The sequence below is a fragment of the Herpailurus yagouaroundi genome, unplaced genomic scaffold (genome assembly GCF_014898765.1).
Source record: "Herpailurus yagouaroundi ecotype Mexico unplaced genomic scaffold, PumYag 77, whole genome shotgun sequence".
In the NCBI taxonomy this organism is placed as follows: Eukaryota; Metazoa; Chordata; class Mammalia; order Carnivora; family Felidae; genus Herpailurus; species Herpailurus yagouaroundi.
The window spans coordinates 8,884,792-8,906,394 of NW_024412388.1; the positions used below are offsets into that span (position 1 = coordinate 8,884,792).

Genomic DNA, 21,603 nt, shown 5'->3' on the forward strand with positions numbered 1-21,603 from the left:
AAAGGCAAGAAGGAAATGGCAGATAAAATTCAATTTCCTTGTAACCTGCAGTCCACTGACAAATACTTGAGGCGGGGGAGTATGACATTTCTCCGGGAACTCCCTCCTGCCTTAATGTTCATGCTTTGCTGGAGGGAAAAACAACCTTAGCCTGACAACAGCTATACCTCCAGTGTCTTTGGAGTCCTCTAGCATATACAAGTCCTTTTGCAATCTTATCTTTTTGGTTTTTTTTTTAGTGTTTTAAATTATTTTTATTTATTTTTGAGAGACAGAGACAGAGAACCAGCGGGGGAGGGGCAGAGAGAGAGAGGGAGACACAGAATCTGAAGCAGGCTCCAGGCTCTGAGCTGTCCGCACAGAGCCCGTCTCGGGGGCTCGAACTCACGAACCGTGAGATCATGACCTGAGCCGAAGTTGGTCGCTTAACCAGCTGAGCCACCCAGGCACCCCTGGAACGTCATATTTGAGAGCGACATGCATAGACTCAGATATGAGTAGACAGTTTTAAGGAACTAGGATCGACTTTATGATGCATAAAGCCATAAAGCCCCTTGGAAATGTTGGTCTGACACCTTGCTTACAGAGTTCCCAGCAGCCTTCCCATTTGAGTAAAGACTGTCACTTCCTTGCAGGTGCAGGAACCTCAGGATATCTTGGGGACCTTGTGAAGACGAATTCCCCCAAATCTACAGGTATTGCAGGCGAGTCTCATGGCAAGTACTTGGCTTGGTGTCTGGCCTTGGAGAGGCCACTAAACGCTCAATCTAGACACGCCTTTTGAAAAAGTTCCAGCAAAGCAAACTTTAAAAGATCTATATGCTCAATCACTATTCTTGCTTAGTTTATGTAAATAATTAGGCCACGTCTGTTAAAATTAGACTTGTTTGCTAAATGAATAGATCCTGAATTCTTCTGATTTCCTCAGATATTTGGCTATGACTCTCCAAACCAAGGTTTCCAAACTTCTTCCAAAAAGCTTTTTCTCACCGTAGACATATAATGCTTTATTAAGTTATTCCCTTGAGGCCAGGTTAATTCATACGTTTCTAAATAAATATACCGTCCATATCCTTCCTGAACCCGAGCTGATAGTGCTAGAAACCCACCCCATATAATCTGGTTTATCTCACGGATTGAAAGTCTAATAAAGCAGGGGATTTAGCTCCAAAATGGAAGGGCCCCCGCCAGGTCCTATTATATACTCCCACTGCAGTAAAAGTAGGACGTTCCTCATGGGCTCACATATCAGGAATTAAACCTGTTCCTTCCCCACAGGAATCTAGCACGCCAGCTAACACGCTTTCTTATTCCTGTGAACCTGTGGGTGACCTCCAATTTCTCTTCAAGCGACGATGAAGAACTGGAGGAAAATTCTGATTAACCGTCAAAGGCCATTTTTATTGGGCTTCTTCTCACAGTGACATTAACCACATTTTGTTGTCTTTTCCCGTGTCTCTCTGCCTGGTGCCAAGATTCCTTCGCAGCCATAACTTCCAGCTGACAGATGTTCCTTTCTACTGAATGAGGTTCATATACATGTTGTCCCCCTTGGATTGGCTGCCTCTGCCTTTGGTAACTCATATATAAATATATATAAAATGGTCAGGTGGAGAATTAATACATATATAATAATAATATATATTTATAGTTATATATATAATTATATATATATCATGGTCAGGTGGGGAATTAATGCATATATATAATAATTATATATATTTATAATTATATATACATAATGGTCAGGTGGGGAATTAATATATATGATAATTATATATATTGTATATATAATGGTCAGGTGGGGAATTAATACATATATATAATTATATATATGTTTATATATATAATGGTCAGGTGGGGAATTAATATATATAATTATATATATAATGGTCAGGTGGGGAATTAATACATAATAATTATATATATTATATATAATTATATAATTATATATACATAATAATTATATATATTATATATAATTATATAATTATATATAATGGTCAGGTGGGGAATTAATATATATTATATATAATATATATAAATATCAATATATAATATATATACTATATATATGTGTGTATATATATATAAAATATATTATGTATTTTAATTCCCCACCTGACCATTGTTTACCTATAGGTTGGGACAGCACACCACCCCTATTCAGCAGGAAGAAGTTACAGAAGAAAAGAAAGACCTTCCACCCTCAGCGACCTTAAATTAAGGGTCAAAATGGTTCTGGGGACAATGATGTGGGGAACAAAGGCCGAAGGAAATAGCAGTTAAAATTAAATTTCCTTCTAACCTGCAGCCCATTGACAAATACTTGAGGCAGACAGAGTAAAACATTCCTCCAGGAACTTCCTCTGGTCTTAAGGTAGATGCTTTGCTAGAGGGAAAAACGGCCTTAGCTAGGTCTCAGGGATCCTGTGAGTCTTCTTCAAGCGTAAGAAAGTCCTTTTGGAAACCTGCCCCTGCCTTTCCCGCCCCCAGCTCCCAAGTTTATCATCACTCACTCCTCGCAATCCCCGGGGCGGCTGTTTCTGCCCAAGGTCCTGTCCCCAAGAAGATCACCTTTTGGCATCAAAGACGTCTCAAGAATTCTCTCTCGGCCCTCCGCTAAGGACGCCCCCCCCCCCCCCCTCCAAAACCACATCCCCCTGGGGGAGCTGCCTTCCCGGCCCCTCAGCCCCGCTGGGCCAGGCAGCAAACTCCCTGGAGCTGGGGGACCACGCCTTCTGTCCAATAGCGGCAGGTCTTTCAAACAGCCCGAGGCGAGCCTGGCTGGTCCTGAGTCATCTCTGCACGTGTTTGTCCGCGCTTACTTTGCTGCCGGTAGCGTTCCTGGAAACAGTTCGGGGTACACCTCGGGATGCTGGAGGAAGTTAAGAGCTAAGGCAGAACGGTCGGAGAAAGCAGTCACTTTTGAAGTGACTTTGCAGCTGTGGCTGGTGCCAGCGGGGTGCGCCGGGGGAAGTGGGCTGGCGCCCGAGGTCCACGCAGGTGCGGCTCCGGGGCCCCTGCACCGCACGTGGGCGCAGCGCGCTTCCCAGGCCGCCTGGGTGGGCACCTCCCTGGCCAGCTCAGCCTTCCGCCCGCCGGGATGCGCCCCCTCCGCGCTGTGCTGGGACTGCTGCTCCTGGGGGTGCTGGGAGCCTTCCCGCAGGTAAGCGGCCCGGTGGTCCGGAGTCCCCTCTTTGCCGCCACTGCCCAGAGCCCCTGGGAGCGTGGGCAGCGTGGGGGGCGGGGGAGGCCAGGGAGTCTCCTCCCCTCATTAGCTCCCAGCTGGGGTGAGGGGGCACAGGTGACAAGGAGGGGGGGCCGCAATGTGCAAGTATTCACAGGCGGGGAGGTGGGCCGGCTGATGGGGGCCCCTCCTCTCCCCGCCCGGGGGGCGGAATGCTGGGATTATTCATTCCGTCCGCTTCAACTGAGCGGTGGGGGGCTGCCTGCAGGAGGTAGGCTGTTTGTGGGTGGGGGTCCTGGGCAGGCCAGCTGGGGCCTCCATGACCAGAAGAAGTCGGTGTTGGGGCTCTCCCTGCTACTTGCCCCTGGTCCCTAAAACGGTTGGCTTGGGGGAGTGGAGTGTGAGTGCGAGGCAGGGGTGAGGGTGCTAGACAGGCCAGACTTAGTATCCCCCCCCACCACCCCTGTCTGGACTCCTTGCCCTGGAGCACGTGGTAGGTGTCCGCCCCTGGAGAAAGGTCAGTGGTGGGGCTGACGCCTGTGGTAGGAAAACCCCCGAAGCAAATGTGGGGACTACTTTAGGAAAACTGTGCACTTACCAGTGGCCAGCACTGAGCTCGGCATGGGGTGGGGAGAGAGCTCAGGTTAACCAGAGGTGGTCTACCATGCCAGCGCCCAAGCGGCGGGTCTGAAGAGGAGAGACAGGCCTGTGGCTGACCATAATACCCGGGTGGAACACAGTAGGTGTTGGTGAGGGCCCGCCCAATCTTGGTACAAAGTGGGAACAGCAGTCTACTGAGGGAGGGGCAGGCCCACCCCCTTTAATCCTATAGGAAGGGTCCCTCCAGTGTGGAGGTCAGTCCTATTCATCCCAACCTCGGGAGCCGGGAGCAGGGGAAGAGGGTAGAGGGGTGGGCTTCGGGCAGGAGGAGGAAGAGTTTAGGTAGAAAGGGGGGCCAGCAAATGCCTCCCACCCCGCCCCAGGCTTCAATGGGACTGTATGAGACCACCCCCCAACAGAGGGCAGAGGGGACAGCTGATGCCCTGGCTAGAGAACCCTCCCGGCCCTTCAAGTCCTCTGCTGGTGACCTGGGGGAGGGTGTGAGTTTGGGGTGCCAAAGTCTTGGGGAGATAAAGGGAAAGAAGGAACGTGAGGCAGGACTTGGGGGCTTTGCTAGTGTTTGGTGGCTGGAACTCCTGTGCTTCCTTTCTATAGCGAGAAACCCCTGTTTAGATGAAAAACAAAAAAGGATGCATTTAATGACACAGGGATATATGAATATATCCTCAGTGCAGAAAGTACAGATAAAGCTAAATCTTTGGACCTCACCTCTTCTTGATTCCTTTGGAGGTGTAACTGCCGTTATGGCCCTGATGTTTCCTTGGCCGACCTTGATAAACGCGTGTCCATATTTTATTAGTGTTGTAGAAGTAGGTGGGGTTTTCCATGTCCTCCGCAGTGTGTACCATCCTTCATTTGGCTGTTACTGTCTGCAGTAGGTCTTGGGGATACTGCCTCAGCGAGCCCCTGTTTATCCTTTAAAATGCTGTCTACTGTTCTACCAAATGGGGGGTTCCATTGTTTTACTTGTTTATGTCCCCGATGGGTGGGTGATGAGGTTCCTCCCACTGTTTTTTGTTTGTTTGCTATTGCAACGTATAGCCCCACAGCCCCGTATGGATGCTTCTGGGAACGCGTATGCTGCTTTCCCAGAGAAGAAGCTGAGAAGAGAATGTAGAGGTTGCTGGGTGAAAACGCATTCAGATTACAAGACGCCACTGAATTGCCTTCCAAGGTGGCTGGACAATTTACCCCCGACCAGTAGTACATGAGTATCGACTTCCCCACATCCTAACCGACCTTTGATCTTATCAGAGTTTTTATTTTTGTCAACGTGACCGGTGAAAAGGGCCATATCCTTGTTGTCTTAATTTGCATTTCCCGCCTACTAGAGAGACTGAGTGACTGTCGTGGGCTAAGACACTGGGTCATTTCTTGGCAGGAATCGGGCTCCCTGTGGGGGTGGGGGCTGCCAGCTCCTCCTGGGACACCCTTCGACTCAACCAAGCTTTCTTCTGCCTCTGCTGTCCCAGTAAAGTTTTAGGAATTCATTATTTTTTTTTAAATTTTTTTATTCATTTTTGAGAAAGAGAGAGACAGAACGTTCGTTGGGGAGGGGCAGAGAGAGAGGGAGACAAAGAATCCGAAGCAGGCTCCAGGCTCCGAGCTGTCAGCACAGAGCCCAACATGGGGCTCGAACCCACAAACTGTGAGATCATGACCTGAGCTGAAGTCGGACGCTTAACCCACTGAGCCACCCAGGCGCCCCTAGGAATTCATTGCTTAAAAAAAAAAAAAAAAAAAAAAAAATCCCAAGTCAGGGGTTGCATTTTAAATCTTTTTTCTCACCGTCTGATTTGAGACTCCATCATTTTGTGGTTGACGCCCGAGATGAGAATGCTTTCTTGCTGTGTGTCACCTTCTGAGAAAGAGATTTGGCTTCTGATGCCTGATACCATAGTCTCCCCAAGAGTGGTTTTTGTAATGTGACCCACGATTGCTCTGATGTGACTCTGGAGAAGAATTCATTGCCCTAATGCCTCCCCCTCCCCTTCAGCCTCCATCCTTCGCACCCCGGTGCTGGCGGCCACGCAGGGACGCCCAGGGTCTTTCCACGAGCTCTTGCAGCCTTCACATTCCCATCCTGGGCTTCCAGCGCTGAAGTTACAACACAACTCCCTCCCACACCCACTCCCTCCCGTTCCACCTCCTTTTCCCTCCAGCCAGATGTAGACCTTTGAGGCTCCCGCTGGGCACGGTTCTTGTTTGCTGGCGTGGCTGATAAGCTCTGTGTGTCTCTCTTCTCACCAGGCTTTCCAGAGCTGGGCTGGTGACCCCGTGGAGTGGAGTGCTGATCAGTGGGTTTTAGGTACCGGCAGATGGAGAGGAGAGAGTTTCCGGTTTTGTTTGGGAAAGGGGACTTTTCCGGGGCCGCTCAAACGGGCAGTTTATGCACCAGGAGGAAGGGACCTGGAGGGCAGGGGGTGCCGGATGTGAAGAGCGGTCAGCGGGGAGCTTTGGGTTGGTCTTACTCAGGGCCTCCCCTCCCTCAGAGAGAGGCTGGGGCAGCCAGGAGAGCACAGTGGGGTTTGAGAGGGGCCATTAGTCAGCTTGAGAGCAGTCAGTGCTGGAAGAAGGGCAGCGTTTACTGTAAGTTTCTGACTGTGCTCTCACTCATATCTGACCTAGACTTGTTTCTTGAGTTGATTGTGATTCATCCTTAAGCTCAAATACACCTTTCTCAACACCGCTTTCACCTCGGGAACATCATCAGAAGGAAAACGGGGCTGAGGGATGTGTGTGTCAGGGCCTGGGGAGCCCCGGAAACTTGGGGGTCCTTGGCACAGATAGGTAGGTTAGGCCAGCCGGGGCCGGCGTGACCTCATGGTCTGTCTGGGGTCATGGTCCCCATTTCCCAAAGAAGGAGAGGCTCCGAGGCAGAGGAGGGCCTTGTCCACAGTCCCAGGACTGGTCAGGGGTTGAACAGGACCACCGTGCCAGACCCTAGGGAGAGAATGTCAAAAAAGGCACCTTAAGCGAGACAGTTCTCCAACATCTCTCTCTCTCTCTCTCTCTCTCTCCTGCCACCTCCCCCAAGGGGCCCTTGGGGTGGAGGTAGGAAGATTTCAGTCCCAAATCTTTACTGCCTCTGGTTGAAAACTGCTGGCATCCTCAGTGGCCTCGCTGGTGGGAAGGGACTTTTATATGTCACCCAGTTCAATTGCTTATTGACTTCTTCAGTCTTCAGGGACATGCATCTGAATACTTCATTCATTCATTCATTCATTCATTCATTCATTCATAAAATCATAAAGCTGCTCTGTGCCTGGCATGTGCTGAGTGCTGTGTAAAGGTAAGCCATTATTAAGCTCCTGTTGTATGCTAGGTATGGTGAATGCAGGATGAAGGTGGACCAGGCAAGGACTGGTGAGAAGAGGGACACGGAGGAGAGTGACCGGCGCTATGTAGAACTCTGTCCCCCACCAGCGGGATCCCACAAAGGGCCTGCCCTCTCCTCCACCTGGGTTGGTGGGGGACAGCTTTTGGAGTGGGGGAGATGAGACGGCCAGGCTGTAGAGTGAGTGACAAGAAGCTGTGTACCGTGGATGGTGCCAACGTCCTCACCAAGGGCCGGGTGGAACAGCACGTCAGCGAGGGTATGTGTGCGGGCCCGGCGCTCGGAAGCTCCATCATTAACTTCCACGCAAGGTCTCTGAGCCTCCAAAAGCTACATGCCTGACATGCTTCCTGCACCGGGGGAGTGCACGCTTTGCTGAAAAGGTTCCAATCGCCCAGGACCATGAAACCCCTAAACCAAATCTTTGCCTTCCTGCTCAGAATGTGTGTGTCCACCGCTGCTGTGTCAGAAGAGGGAGGCCAAGAGTTGGGTCTTGGGGAGGCTGGGAACCTGGCTTCCCTCTCGTGCAGGCTGGGATGGAAGTGGTCGAGGAAGCAAGCCGGCCCCTCTAGCTGGGGGAGGAACTCAAGGCACCTCGGAGGGCAAAAGCCCAAGTACCACTGGGTACTTCTTTTTTTTTTTTTTTAACGTTTATTTATTTTTGAGACAGAGAGAGACAGAGCATGAACGGGGGAGGGGCAGAGAGAGAGGGAGACACAGAATCGGAAGCAGGCTCCAGGCTCCGAGCCATCAGCCCAGAGCCCGACGCGGGGCTCGAACCTGCGGACCGCGAGATCGTGACCCGAGCTGAAGTCGGACGCCTAACCGACTGAGCCACCCAGGCGCCCCATTGGGTACTTCTTTAATGCCATTAAACTTTCCCTGGCAGCTGCTGGTGTCCCTCGGTGGCTGCCGCTGAGACTGGTGGTCCAGGGCTGGCAGATTTTATCCCATCTGAGGTATAGCTGAGTGTGAGCCCCAAGGACTTGCTGCAGCCCCAGAACTTTCGGGATGACTGTAATCCAAACAGTTGGCTCAGGCAGCCGGCCCCGGGTTTCTCTAGGGGAGGGGGAGGGGCTTCGGTGAGAAGTGAGGAGTCGCAGATTTTGAACTCCAGGCCAGACCCTGACAAGGTTGACTTCGTGGCCTCCATCCCATCCGTTTCCTCACCTATGAGTGGCTCTGTAACCTTAAGTGGCTCCCCATGGCCAAAGGCAACATTTCCCAAAGTCACTTTCAGAGAATGAATAGGAGTTGCATGAAGAGAGGGTTTTATGGCCAACTCAGGGTGGGAAACCATTTGTGTCTCTCTCCCCAAGCTTTTCCGTGGCGAGTTAGAGAGCAAGCAGGCCCATTAAAGGCCCTACGATTTAAAACGCAAACCTCTCCAGTGGAATCCAGTGGCTGGGTGGTGGGTTGTAGTTTGGTTTTGCTGGCCACGCTTGGACATCGGGTAGTATTGGCATTGGATGGAACGGTGTGTGGGAAATGATGAGAAAGTGCAGACTGTGTGGCCCTGAGTCCTGAGCCTTTTCTCCTTCTGCAAACTGCTGAGCCCCCCACCCCCCTCCGCCCGCCATGGCTCTGTTCTTTCCTGCTTCCGCGTCCTTCACTTCTGCAGGGCTTCCTGCCAGGGATGCTCCTTGGCTTGACGTTTCCTCCTGTCAAGATCTCACCCTCCTTCAAGAACAGGGAAGTGCTCCTCGTCCAAGAAGCCTGCGCGACTACCCTGGGCTAGTTTTTTCCCCTCCTTACCGTGTGACACTTGCATCGTTCTGCTTTGGTTTGGTCATCCGTGTGCTCTTCTGATCTTGTCTCTGAGCTTCTCCCACAGTCATTCTCTCCAGAGATTGCTGTTTAGTGTCTCCCGTGTGCTCGTCGTGGGAGCTGCGTTCGTGAGCTGGAAGCATCTGGGACTGGCTTTCGTGTGGCCCCTAACACCTAACCCAGCGCCTGATTCCTGCTGGGCCTTCGAGGAATGCTTGGTGGCAGGGGGGACTCGGTGGCGGGGGGGTGGGGTACTCGGCTTTATTCTTTGCCTTTTTGGCTGGGGCCCTGGTTTGGCTCCCTGTTGTGGCTGTCATTACCATTTAGGGGCTCAGAACAACACAAAGGGTTATCTGTGGTTCTTAAATCCCAAACGTCACCCGGCTGGAATCAAGGTGTGGGCAGGCCTGCCTTCCTCTCTGGAGGCTCCAGGACAAAACCCACCCCCTTCCTTTTCCAGCTGCTGGAGGCGCAGGCTCTCTGACCCCGCCACGTCCCAGCTTTCTCGGATTCTGACCCTTCTGCCCTTTCAAGGACACTTGTGATGGCGCTGTACTCACCCGGATAATCCAGGACCATCTCCCCATGTCAAGGTCACTGATTAGCAACCTCAACTCCCCTCTACCACATAAGGTGACCTAGTTCTAGGTTCTGGGGATCAGGACGGGGATGCCTTTGGAGGGGCATTGTTCGGCCGACCACGGCCCCCTCTCCTCTTCTTCTGCCTCACCGGGAAGATTCTCCGGGAGAATGGCTCCTATTCTTGTCAAGTCCATCTCAGAAAAGGTGCTCACCTATTCCTCGTGTTCCCTCCTGCCAGGGGTGCCAGACTGCCTCCTCTGTGGCTGTATCTGTGTCTTACTGCCTTTGAGCCTTCTCTCTGCCACGGGGCCAGGCCACACACAGCCATGCACCCTCCCCCCTCAACAACCTGGAGGCCTGTGTGTAGACCCGCACACAGGTGTGGGAGCTGCAAGGGATGTGGCCCGTGCGCAGGGACAGACTTCATGTCTGTACATGTGTGGAAGGTTGGGCAGGAGCACGACTTCAATTTTAGCTGGGCTCTTGGCCTGGAGCTCCAGTCTGCCCTGTGGGTGGACAGTGGGGCTCAGAAGCCCCCAGGACTAGGAGAAGACAAAACCCAGTCTGGTGGCAGAATAGCCTCGTGGTTACTTACAAGCAGGACTTTTATCAGCAGAATTATAGTCCCTTAAAATGTCTGCATCATGACCCCTGGAACCTTATGGAAAAAGGAGACTTTGTACATGTGATTAAGAGTCCAGACCTTGAGGCGGGGAGATTAGCCTGGATTATCCAAGTGGTCCCACTGTCCTCACATGCATCCTTAAAAGAATCTTCCTGCGGCGCCCGGGTGGCTCAGTTGGTTAAGCGTCTGACTTCGGCTCAGGTCACGATCTCGCGGTTCAGTGAGTTCGGACCCTGTGTCGGGCTCTGTGCGGACAGCCCGGAGCCTGGAGCCTGCTTCAGATTCTGTGTCTCCCTCTCTCTCTGTTCCTCCCCCGCTCACACTGTGTCTCAAAAATAAGTAAACATTAAAAAAAAATTTTTTTTTTAAAGCAGAATCTTCCCTGGCTGTGTCAGGGAAGGGTGATGTGGAAGAAGAGGGAGATGGGAAGGAAGGATCTGCCCCAGCAGTATGGGCTTTGCAGAAGGGGGAAGGGGGCTGGCGGAGTTGGAGGAGTCAAGCAGTGCAGTCCAGGGAACACAGCGGTCTCTATAAGATGCCCTTTGTTGATGGGCAGCAAAGAGATGGGGCCTCAGTCTTCACCACAAGGAAATGGGTTCTCCCCCATAGCCTCCAGCAAGGATGCAGTCCTGCCCGCACCTTGATTTAGCCTGCTGAGACCTGACCTGAATGGGGATGTAAAGCGGGGGGGGGGGAGGGGTTCCCCGAGGATGCGGCAATGCATGAGTGAGGTCAGAAGGATGGGTGGGGGTGTGCTGGGCAAGGGGAATGGGGCAGTCAAGGGATGCACAGGCCAGCTGGGGCTCCTGGGCCATTGTCCACACTATGGGCTTCACTCACAGTTGAGTCGGAACCCTTCCGAGTGTCTTTCAGCAAGGTGGAAGGAGGACACCAGGTCTGCGTTTCGAAAAGATCCCTCTGGCCTCTGCACTGTGAGTGGGGCATGGGGAACGAGGTTGATGTGAGGAGGGCCTTGGACACCCTTGGGGGGTGGTGAGGAGGCGCTGGTGAATTTGAGGGTAGCACTGGAGGTTAAGCAGGCAGGACCAGTAACAGAGCGTTGTGGATAAGAGCCTGCGCAGGATGATTCGGGCCAAATCCTGGCTCTAACGTTGCCCAGCTGTGTGATTTTAGGCGAATTTCTTAATCTCGCCGTGCCTCAGTTTCCCCACCTGGTAGTCGGTGGGGCTTGGGGTTCTGCGTTTTTAGCGAGCTGCCGAGGGGTGCCAGTGCTCCTGGCCCAGGCACCTCACCTTGAGTAATAGAGGTGGGGGTCCCCTGGGGTGGGGGTGGGGGTGGGGTGCACCCCCCAGCTCTCCCTGGCTCTGACCCCTTTGGGTATTTTGCATTTGACCTGACTCCTCCAACCGCCTCCCCCCCTCCAGTCTCCAGCTTGGTCCCTGCAGGTGAGACTCCCCTCCTGTTCCCCTCTGCGGCTGAAACCAGGTGGGGCTTTTTGAAAGTGAAATTTACCAGGTTTTGCAGGGAAAACCAAACCAGCCTGAAAATAGGCAGGTTTAGAAATGGGAAGGTTTCGGGCCACCCTCTTTTTATCTTGATGCCTCCAAGGTCGGGCCGCCACAGGCCTCGGGTTGCACAGCTCGTTACCCTGTGGACACCTCGCTCTGCCTCCACCCTGCTGGGGAACCCCACCCAAAAGCCCCCCTTCCAGTCCCCGGGCTTCCCCCTCCCACTCTCCCCTTTCTGACGCCCCCTCTCTTCCAAGGCCAGGGCCGGTTCCCCAGGGGCGGCAGGAACTGATGGGCCATCCGGGGTCTGGGCCCATGGCCGGCGGGGATTGTTGGGGCCCCAGTATTCGGAGGGTCAGCCTTCTCGGGGCTGCGTTGTGCTGAGGTAAATGACCTGTGTGAATGGGCAGTGGTGCAGGGCAACAGGGGACATGGGGGCAGGTGGGGAGATGGCGGGAGGAGGAGAGTGACGAGCAGGCCCAGAGGTGAGGGCTGTGCAAGCTTTGGGAGATCACAGTGTTGCCGAGGTGAAGCCCAGGACCCCAGATGCCAGCTCTCTCTAGTTTATGAGCTGGGTATACCCTGGGAAGGTGCGGTTGTCTCCCCTACTGGAGAGACAGCTCCTAGAGGCTGTTTGGGGGCCCCGTCGGCTCTCTGTGCTCTGTGGGCACTGGATGTACTCATGGAGTGTCTGGAGTCAGCTGACCTGGACCCAGATCCTGCCCTGCCACAAGGTACCGCCTTGGGCAGCTCGTTCTCCTCTCTGAGACTAGTTTTCACGGTAGGAGGGTCTCACAAGGGCTGCTGGGTTCAATTACTGCTGTTACTTCTACCACACGTGTGCACCGCACTGGCCCCATTTTCTGGGCACTTGCAGAGTCATGACATCATAGGCAAGAAAATTCCCCTAGTGTCTCTGCCAGAGACGGCCAGCCACAGCTGCCTGGGGCATCTGCGGTGGATGCTGGGGGCTGGCCCTGAGCTGTGCCCCTACCTGGGCTCCGCCTATGCCCCTTTCCCCGTAAGCCTCCCAAGGGAACCCCGCCACCACGACCTCGACTTCTCTCACCGCATCCTGGCTGAGGTCCCACCGACCTTGTGGACCGCGAGACGGCAGCGCCCCCTGGCGGCGGCAGCCATGGATTTACACAGGTTTATCGCTGAAAATTGTTGCCATCTGTTTCCCGGGCACCTATTATTGACACGTGTGGTTTTGTACGCTCCTCCTCCTCCTCCTCCTCCTCCTCCTCCTCCTCCTCCTCCTCCTCCTCCTCCTCCTCCTCCTCCTCCTCCTCCTCTTCCTCTTCTCCTTCCTTTTCCTCTTCCTCTCTTCCTTCGCCTCCTCCTCCTCCTCCTTCTTCCTATTTCCATTTTCTTTTGCTAAACCATTAGCAAGTTCGTTGCAGACATTTTGAATTTTTACCCCTAAATATTTCAGCAGGTTCTTCTACAACAAGGATACCTCTTAGATAAGCAGGTTATAAGATTCAGGCTTTCAACACTGATAGGACAGAATCAGATACAAAGTACGTATTCAAATGTCATCAGCAATCTCAATATTCTCCTTCATAGCCCCACCCAGATTCAGAATCCAATGCAGACATTGCATTCAGCCACCATGTCTCATTAGTCTCCCTATTCTGGAACATTCCACAACTCTTCTTTGTCTTTCATGCAAAGAGTCCAGGCCAGTTGTTTTATAGAAAGTCCCTCAGTTTGGGTTTATCTGACGTATCCTCATGATTTGATTCAGATTATGGAGTTTTGTTAGAAAGACCACGGATGTGGCAGGATATCCTTCTCAGCACAGTAGACTGTTTTTCTTTTATAGATGGGTAGCCTGTGGGCCAGAGAGGGGAAGAGAACTGGGGATATGGTGAAGCTCAAATATCATCTGTGCGTTTAGTTGCTGTGTGACCTCGGGTGGGTGACTGCACCTCTCTGAGCTGCAGTGTCCCCATCTGTAACATGGGGTGATGATGGGTGACTGGGAGTAGGGGGGCAGTGATATGCAATACCATGGGTTCCCTATTCCCTTCCACTGACCCAGGATTGGCAGGAAGTGAAGAAGAAGAATTCAGGCTCCCTTCAGCTGTCCCCCCCAGACCCTGGAAACAGAGCAGGGGCTGGACCTACATCTCCTCCAGAGTCCATAGTTATCAATGAGATGAGCAGGCAGCCAGGAGGGGAAAACCCAGGCCAGAGACCCAGAATTTTCCCCACACTCAGCAGGCCTAGCAGGCCTGAACCCTCGCACCCGACTCCACCCCACCTGTAGGCTTCCAGGCTCACTGGGTGAAATGCTGTGGGTCAGACCGGGGTTGTCCTGGCAGGTCTCTCTTCCTAGAGAGGCTCCCAGGAGCTCCCCGCTCTCCTTGAGAAGAATGGGATCCTGCTGGAGGGAGGAGGCTGGGTGTGGGTGGGTGAAGAGAGGGTCCTCAAGGCCTGGGGCTCTGGATTAAATGAGAAAGGAGGCACACAAGTGCCATGTGACTAGTGTTGCACAAACGTCACGTTATATTTGTTATTTCCCATGTACCTGGCGACGTTTCAGATGTGCAAAAAAAAGAAACAAGGAAAATGTAATCGATGCTCCGTGTGTCCACTGTCCTGCCACGCTGGCCTCCTCCTGCTCTCTGACCACAAAGGAAATATTTCTTAGTTCTCACTGTTCCCTTGGCTGGACAAGAGAGTAGGGAAGCCCTGAGGCCAGCCAGGCCTCTCCCCCTGTGGCTTCTGCTCCCCCCGCCGCCCCAATCCAAGAAAGCCCTTTCATCCTCATCCATCAGGCCAGATGGCAGGCACCATCTGGGAGGCTGCAGATACAGAGGTGGGACACAGCTCCCTCCTTCCCTCTCCCCTCTCCCTCCCGCCTCCCTTCCTGAAGTCTAGAAACCTGGTTTCTGCCCTGCTTTCATTCTACCAGGACAAAGTTCCTCCCCCAGGATGTCAGCAGAGAATTTCCTCTCTTGGGCCCCCTCTAACAAAGGGGCTTAACTTTCAAAGAGCCCTGGAAACCTATGGGGAACTTGTTAAAAATGTGTGTTCCAGAAAAAAGCGAGTCTTGACCTCTACTTCACACCATGCGCCAAAATGAAACCTATGTATGGCAGGTTAAGCGATAGCATCTAGTGGATAATGTGGGAGAGCATCTGTATGACAGCGGGCTGGCAAGTATTTCTTACATAGGACATTAACCGTGAAAGAAAAGACTGATAAATTGTTCCTCATTAAAACTAAGAACTTCTGGGGGCGGTGACTCGATCTCAGAGTTGTGAGTTTGAGCCCCACTCTGGGTGTAGAGATTACTTAAAATTTTTTTAATGTTTATTTATTTTTGGGAGAGAGAGCGAGAGAGAGCACGCATGAGCAGGGGAGGGGCAGAGAGAGAGGAGACAGAGGATCCAAAGCAGGTTCTGCACTGACAGCAGAGAGCCTGATGTGGGGCTCGAACTCATGAACCATGAGATCATGACCTGAGCCGAAGTCAGATGCTTAACCCACTGAGCCACCCAGTGCCCTGGGTGTAGAGATTACTTAAAAATAAAAATCTTAAAAAGATCAAAAAACAAAACTAAGAACTTTTGTTCATCAAAACTCTCCCTTAAGAAATTGAAAGGCAAGCCATAGAATTGGGAGAAGATATTTCCCAATACCAAAGGGCCTGTATTCAGAGTATATAAAGATTTCCCACCCATCAGTGAGAAAGGTCAGACAATCTAATTTTTTTTTTAATTTTTTTAACGTTTATTTATTTTTGAGACAGAGAGAGACAGAGCATGAATGGGGGAGGGTCAGAGAGAGAGGGAGACACAGAATCTGAAACAGGCTCCGGGCTCTGAGCGGTCAGCACAGAGCCCGACGTGGGGCTCGAACTCACGGACCGTGAGATCATGACCTGAGCCGAAGTCGGACGCTTAACCGACTGAGCCACCCAGGCGCCCGACAATCTAATTTTTTAATGTTTATTTATTTTTGAGAGGAGAGAGAGAGAGTGCGAGGAGAGAGGGGCAGAGTGAAGGAGAGAGAATCCCAAGTAAGCTCCACACTGTCAGTGCAGAGCCCCATGTGGGGCTCGAACTCAAGAACCTCGAGATCATGACCTGAGCCGAAATCAAGAGTCGGACGCTTAACCGACCAAGCCACCCTGGTGGCCCAACGGTAATACCAAATGTTGACAAGAATGTAGAGTGACTGCAACACTTCTAAACTATAGTGAAGTGTCGGTCCAGTTTGGGAAACCGTATGAAGAGTCTATCAAGGCTGAGCATACATTACAACCCAGCAATTCTGCCCCCTACGTATATATCCAATAGAAATGCATACATTTGTGCACCAAGATACATGTATAGGAATGCTCCTCGTGGAATTTTTCATAACAATCAAAAGTGGAAACAACCCCAAGGGCCATCAAGAATAGAATGGATCAGTACATTGTGCGTGTAGTACTACAGAGCAATGAACCTGAATGAATGGCCGCCATCTGCAACAATGTGGGTGAGTCTCACAATATGATGTTGAGTTAAAGAAGCCAGTTGCAAGAGAACAGAAATGATTCTATCCTACGTCAAGCTCCAAAGGTGACCAAACAAATCAATGGCGTAGGAGCTGGGTTAGCGGGCACCTTTTGTGTGTAGTGCATGGGAGAGGCCTGAGGGAGGGTGCTGGGTGTTGCCCATGTCCTGTGGCTTGATCTGGGTGCTGACTGCAAGACGTGTGCACACTGTAAAAATTCAGTGGGTATGCATCTGAGGTCTGTGCACGTTTCTGTGTAAGCGTGTGAGACTTCAAAAAACAAATTTCCTAGAAATCTGTATTGCTGGGTCCATGCCAGAGGCCAGGTAGGAGGCAACTGAATTAATTAATGCTGGGGAGAGCGGATGGGGACTGGGACCAGGTGGAGGAGGTGAGGACATTGGTCCAAAGAGGCAGAGAGAGAGAGAGAGAGAGAGGGAGAGAGTTTGCTGCTGGGTTGAATGTGAGCATGAGAAGAGCGAGTCAGGGGAGACCCCAGGTTTGGGGCTGAGTTATGGAAGGCTGGAGTTGCCATCACCTGCCCCCCCAGCTGGGGTGCATTTGAGGCAGATGTGAAATCGGTTATTTCTGTCCCGATTGCCTTCTAAAACCTGAGGCTGTGTCTCAGGCCTGGCCTTGACAATGAGTGGAGACCAGGCCTCCTGGGACCTGAGGGGCAGGAGAGAGGATGCGTGTCTGGGACCGGCCCGGTCTCACCAATTTATCCCGTCCTCCAGGATCGAGTTCCGAGGGACGTCTATGCTGGAGACCCTGGCCACCATCACAAAACTGCCGGTAGGTGCTGTTACTGCTGCCCCGTGGGTGAGTGGGGGTGCTGGGGACAAGGGGGGATTTTTGTCCTCAAGTTATAAAATTCCAGGGGGAATTGGCGAGTGGCAAGATGGGAGCCCACATTGCCCTGTTGGCTATAGGTTCCTGAAGGCCAGCCCTCTGAGTTTTTGTTTTTAGTTACTAGCTGCCCCTTATGCACTTATACAATGCATGCACTGGCCTGAGACCTTCACATGCATTGCATGACCTCATAAGATCCCCACAAGCATCCTTTATCATTCCTACTTTGCAGACGAGGCTGTTAGGGGTGCTATAAGATAAGGTAACTGGCCCAAGGTCGCAGAGCTGGGGAATGGTGGAGCTGGCCGGGGCTGGAGCCCAGGGTTCCGTGACCCCAGAGCCTGGGCTCTCGACACCCCCTGGCCGCCCCTCATTTCTGGGCCTAGAAGCCCTTTGTGGTCCTCATGTTTTTCAGCCCAGAATGTGTGTTTATCCCCCGGGCCCCCTGAACTGTAGATCTCTCTGGAACCAGGCTCCCTGCTCAGAGCACATTTCTGGAAGGCTCCCCCTCCCTCAGCACAGTGATCGGCTCTGAGTAGATCATCAGCCTGCCCATCCCCACTCTGCGGGTGATGCTTAGGCCCAAAGACTCGAGCCAGCAGAACAGGGTCGGGAGGCACCGCCAGGCGCTGTGGTTGTTATCGCAAGTTCCCAAGGCACATCCAGGGGCCTTCGTGGGGCGGGGCGTGAGATAGAGCTGAACTATGGTCTCTGACCTCTGGTGGCAGAGTCTTGAGGGGGGAAGATATGAGTTCTGGCAGCGGAGGCTGTGAGGGCTGTACGTGCCTGGTTCACGAGAACTGCCTCATGCTCAGAGGCCCACAGGCCACTGGCAGTGGGGGTGAGTGACCTTCAGGATGGGTGGGGGGCCACCTGCCCATCCTCTAAGCCTCCCAGCATTGCTGTCTGGAGGGTGGCGACAGGCCACGATGCACAAAGTCACGGAGGGTAAGTGGCCCGAGCCGGGCGGGAACCTCAGTCCGTCCGTCCGGAGACCTGCACGCAGCCTCTTTTCTCCGCCGTGAGGACAGGCCGAGCCCTGCGCCACCAAAGGACCGTGAAAAGCATTTGGGGAAAGAATTTGATATTTTCGGTTTCCAAAAATGATTCAGAGTAGTCACGGTGGGGAAAAGAAATAGACGTTTATTGGATTTTCTCACTTTTATGTTGTGGTTTAGTATGGGTTTTGAGGTACGTGTATCAGGTGGGTGCCTGTGCTAGATCTTGGGACTCCAGTGCCTAACTGGCCAGCCCCACCCCCATATACCTGCCCGTCCCCCCCATCCCTTCGCCGCTCTCTTACCTGCCCACCCCTCCCCCTTCTGTTTCCTCCACCCCCTTCCCCAGTCCTTCTGCCACCCCCACCCCCCCCATCCATGTCCCCGTCTACCTCAGTCCGCCAGAACAGAACATCACGGACCGGGGGGCTTCAACAACAGACGGGTGTTTCCTCACTGTTCTGGAGGTTAGAAAGTCCAAGGCCAGGTTTCCAGCAAGGTTTGGTTTCTGGTGAGAAGTCTCTTCTTGGCTTGCAGACAGCCCCCTTGTCATGCCTGGAGGACAGAGAGAGAGAGAGAGAGAGAGAGAGAGAGAGAGGAGAGATCTATCTTTCTTCTTTCCTTATAAGGCCACCAATCCTATCAGATCAGGGCTCCACCATTATAATCTCATTTTTCTTTTGTTTTTTAGTGTTCATTTATTTTTGAAAGAAAGAGAGGGTGTGAGCGGAGGAGGGGCAGAGAAAAGGGGGACAGAGGATCCGAAGCGGGCTCTCCATGCTGACAGCAGAGAGCCTGAAGCGGGGCTCGAACCTGTGAACCGCAGGATTGTGACCCGACCCTTAAGGCAGACGCTTAACCGATTGAGCGCCCCCACTTCTGACCTCATTTAACCTTAATGACCTCCTAAAGACTCTCTCTCTCCGAATAAGGATCCATCAACGCATGGATTTGGCGGGGGGGGGGCGGGGGGACACAATCAGGCCACAGAGCCACCCTGCTCCTCCCACCCCCTTTCATCTGCTCTGCTTTTTGTCCCCCTGACAATTGTTTATTGCTCCTTGTTGTTGTCGTGATGTCACTTGTCCCCTTTCCGGCCTCTTTCCTTTGGCTTTTCTACCAGAACTGCTGTGCTTGGTGTCCTCTGAACGCACTGTGTGCTTTCAAGTCTCTGGGTCTTCTGTCTGCACCTGTTGCACCGCCCCCTTCCCCTCCCCCTGCTGCAGTCCTGACACCCCTTCCTCCATGAAGCCTTCCCTCACTGGCCCGGTGCTGTGTGGCCGCTCACACGCTGCTTCTCCCCGGGGACAACTGCAGTCAGGGTGGCCCACAGGGCTCTGTGACTTTCCATAGGATCCATGATGCCAGCTGTAGGAAGAAAGACACTTCCTTCCCATGCCCTCCAGCTGCCCTCACCCCTGCCTTGCTGGTGAAGTGGGTGGAGGCAGAGTGATGTCTGGGTCCCCGGCTCCCTCCACTTCGATGCTGTGACTTGTGAAGAAGGGGACTCCCCTCCCCCTATGTTCCCTCTCCATGGCCCAGCGACTGGGGGTTGGTGAGCACCTAATGCCGAGGTGTGGTGGGCGGGGCATTTTGCTGGAGTTTTATTGACTCTGTGCTTCCGGCAAGCAAGAGGAAAAAAGAAAAACCCACAAAAACCCCTGCCTGGGTCTCTGGGGGAAATTTCTGACATTTCGCCTGCCCTCTGCAATCAGCGCTTAGCTCAGCTGTGTGGCAAGGTTGGCCGGGGGTGAGTTGCTGGAGGAAGGAAACTGGGAGACCTTTTGAGATTGAGAAATTTAGATGTCACTGAATCTCTCCTCTTGCCCAGCCTGTAAATGCTCTTTGTAGCATTCTCGACAGCTGATCCCCAGCCCTCTGCTTACACACCCCCAGTGACGGGGAGCTCACTCACTGATTCATAACCAGGACAACCATTACCGATGATGGAGTGTGCTCTATGCCAGCCACAGGGCTAGCCCTTTACCTACATTAGCTCCCCGAAACCCTGATAGGAAGCCCAGAGAGGAAACTTGGACTTGATGAGGTTCAGAGATTTGCCTACAGTCCCATGCTAGTAAGGAGGCAGCAGGGGCTCCAGTGTGGCCGGCTAACTCAGACACCTGAGCTCTTCCCCCTTAGCTGGTGTTGACCCCCAAGACAGAGCAGATCAGTGAAGGAGACAGCAGAGTCTATCAGCAAAGACCCCATGTGGGGGCTACAAACCCCTTCCTATTCTAGACCCTACTTCCTGGATCAATCTGCCCTTGGTGCCCGGACTCCCTTCCCAGAGGAAGGGATCTCCCCTGCAGACGTACGAGTCCTGCCCAGGTGTGGGGGTACAAGGGAAGCCAGGCCTGGTGTTAGGCAGAGAGCATGGCTTGCTTGGGGCCTGGCAAGTATATCCCATCTTGTCCCAGGAGCGGAGGGTCTCTCCGAGGGCGGTGAGCAGCGGGGAGTGGGAGGAGGCCTCCCTGGCCCTCTGGCCCTTGGCCGAGCTTGGCGGGCCTTTAGTCCCCTCCCTGGTCTGTTCTCCCTCAGTCACCTGAAGGGACGCTTGGCAAACATCTTTCAGCCTCAATTCCAGAGCCCACGAAGGAAGGGTCTGATGGTGCAGATAAGTCCGGATGTCCACCTCTGCTCTGGTCCCCCCAGGCCAGGACTGCTCTAGACGACAGCTCAGGGGAGAGGTGGGCCGGGGGCAGTTCTCTGAGAAGGGTGGTAAGCCCTTGCAAAATGTGTCTACTGCAGCAGGCTGTTAGAACCCGGGATGGTGATGGGGTGCCTGGGTGGCTCAGTTAGTTAAGTGTCTCACTCTTGATTTTGGCTCAGGGCATGATCTCACTATTCATGAGTTCAAGTCCCGTGTCGGGCTCTGCACTAACAGCATGGAGACTGCTTGGGATTCTCTGCCTCTCTCTCTCTCTCTCTCTCTCTCTCTCTCTCTCAAAAATAAATAAAAATTTAAAAAAAAACATTAAAAAAAAGGAACCTGGGATGGTGTTGCTGGGAGCCATGGGAACTCACTCCCGGGGCACCTGACCTGATCAGAGCATTCAGGGGGTCTTCCTGGAAGAGGTGGCATCTAAAGGAGTCCTGGGGATGAGCAGGGATAGGCCAGGCCAAGGCGGGGACGGGGTGTGCTCTGGGCAGAGGCACAGAATGTGCAAAGGTCTGGAGGGGAGTAGGATGGGTTGCTGAAGAATGGGGAAGTTTACATTTGGCTGCAGCCCAAGCCTGGGGTGTGCAGGGGAAGCCTGGGAGGGCAGGTGGAGGAGCTGGTGGCCCAGACTCAGCATGGAGCAGTTTTCAGCGTGGGAGTTTTTGGCGCGAGAGCAGCTGGGGCGGGTTGCCTGATGCTGAGCCAGAGGTGAGAGGCGGTGTGAGAATGTTAGCACAAACTTTGAGAACATCTGGAGTCAGCGACGGGCCCTGAGCCAGAGGGGATGTGGCTGGAGGCAGATCAGGGAAAAGGGATACGTGGGGACCAATTCTGGCATCACCACCACAGCTTTGGAGCCTTTCTCAACCTTTTTTCTCCCTTTCTTGCTTCCTTCTTTCCTTCCTTCCTTCCTTCCCTCCTTCCTTTTCTTGCTTCCTTTTCTTTCTTTCTTTCTTTCTTTCTTTCTTTCTTTCTTTCTTTCTTT

General features: G+C 52.9%; 1 protein-coding gene across 1 annotated transcript in view; it reads left to right on the forward strand.

Moving 5' to 3' along the window:
* Positions 1-3,022: 3,022 nt before the first annotated feature.
* Positions 3,023-21,603, forward strand: part of TNFRSF8 (TNF receptor superfamily member 8) — a 77,153-nt gene continuing 58,572 nt past the window's right edge. Inside the window, exons 1-2 of the mRNA XM_040461613.1 lie at positions 3,023-3,169; positions 16,844-16,901. Coding sequence (XP_040317547.1) covers positions 3,107-3,169; positions 16,844-16,901 — 121 coding nt within the window. The 5' untranslated portion in view covers positions 3,023-3,106. The remainder of the gene's footprint in view (positions 3,170-16,843; positions 16,902-21,603) is intronic.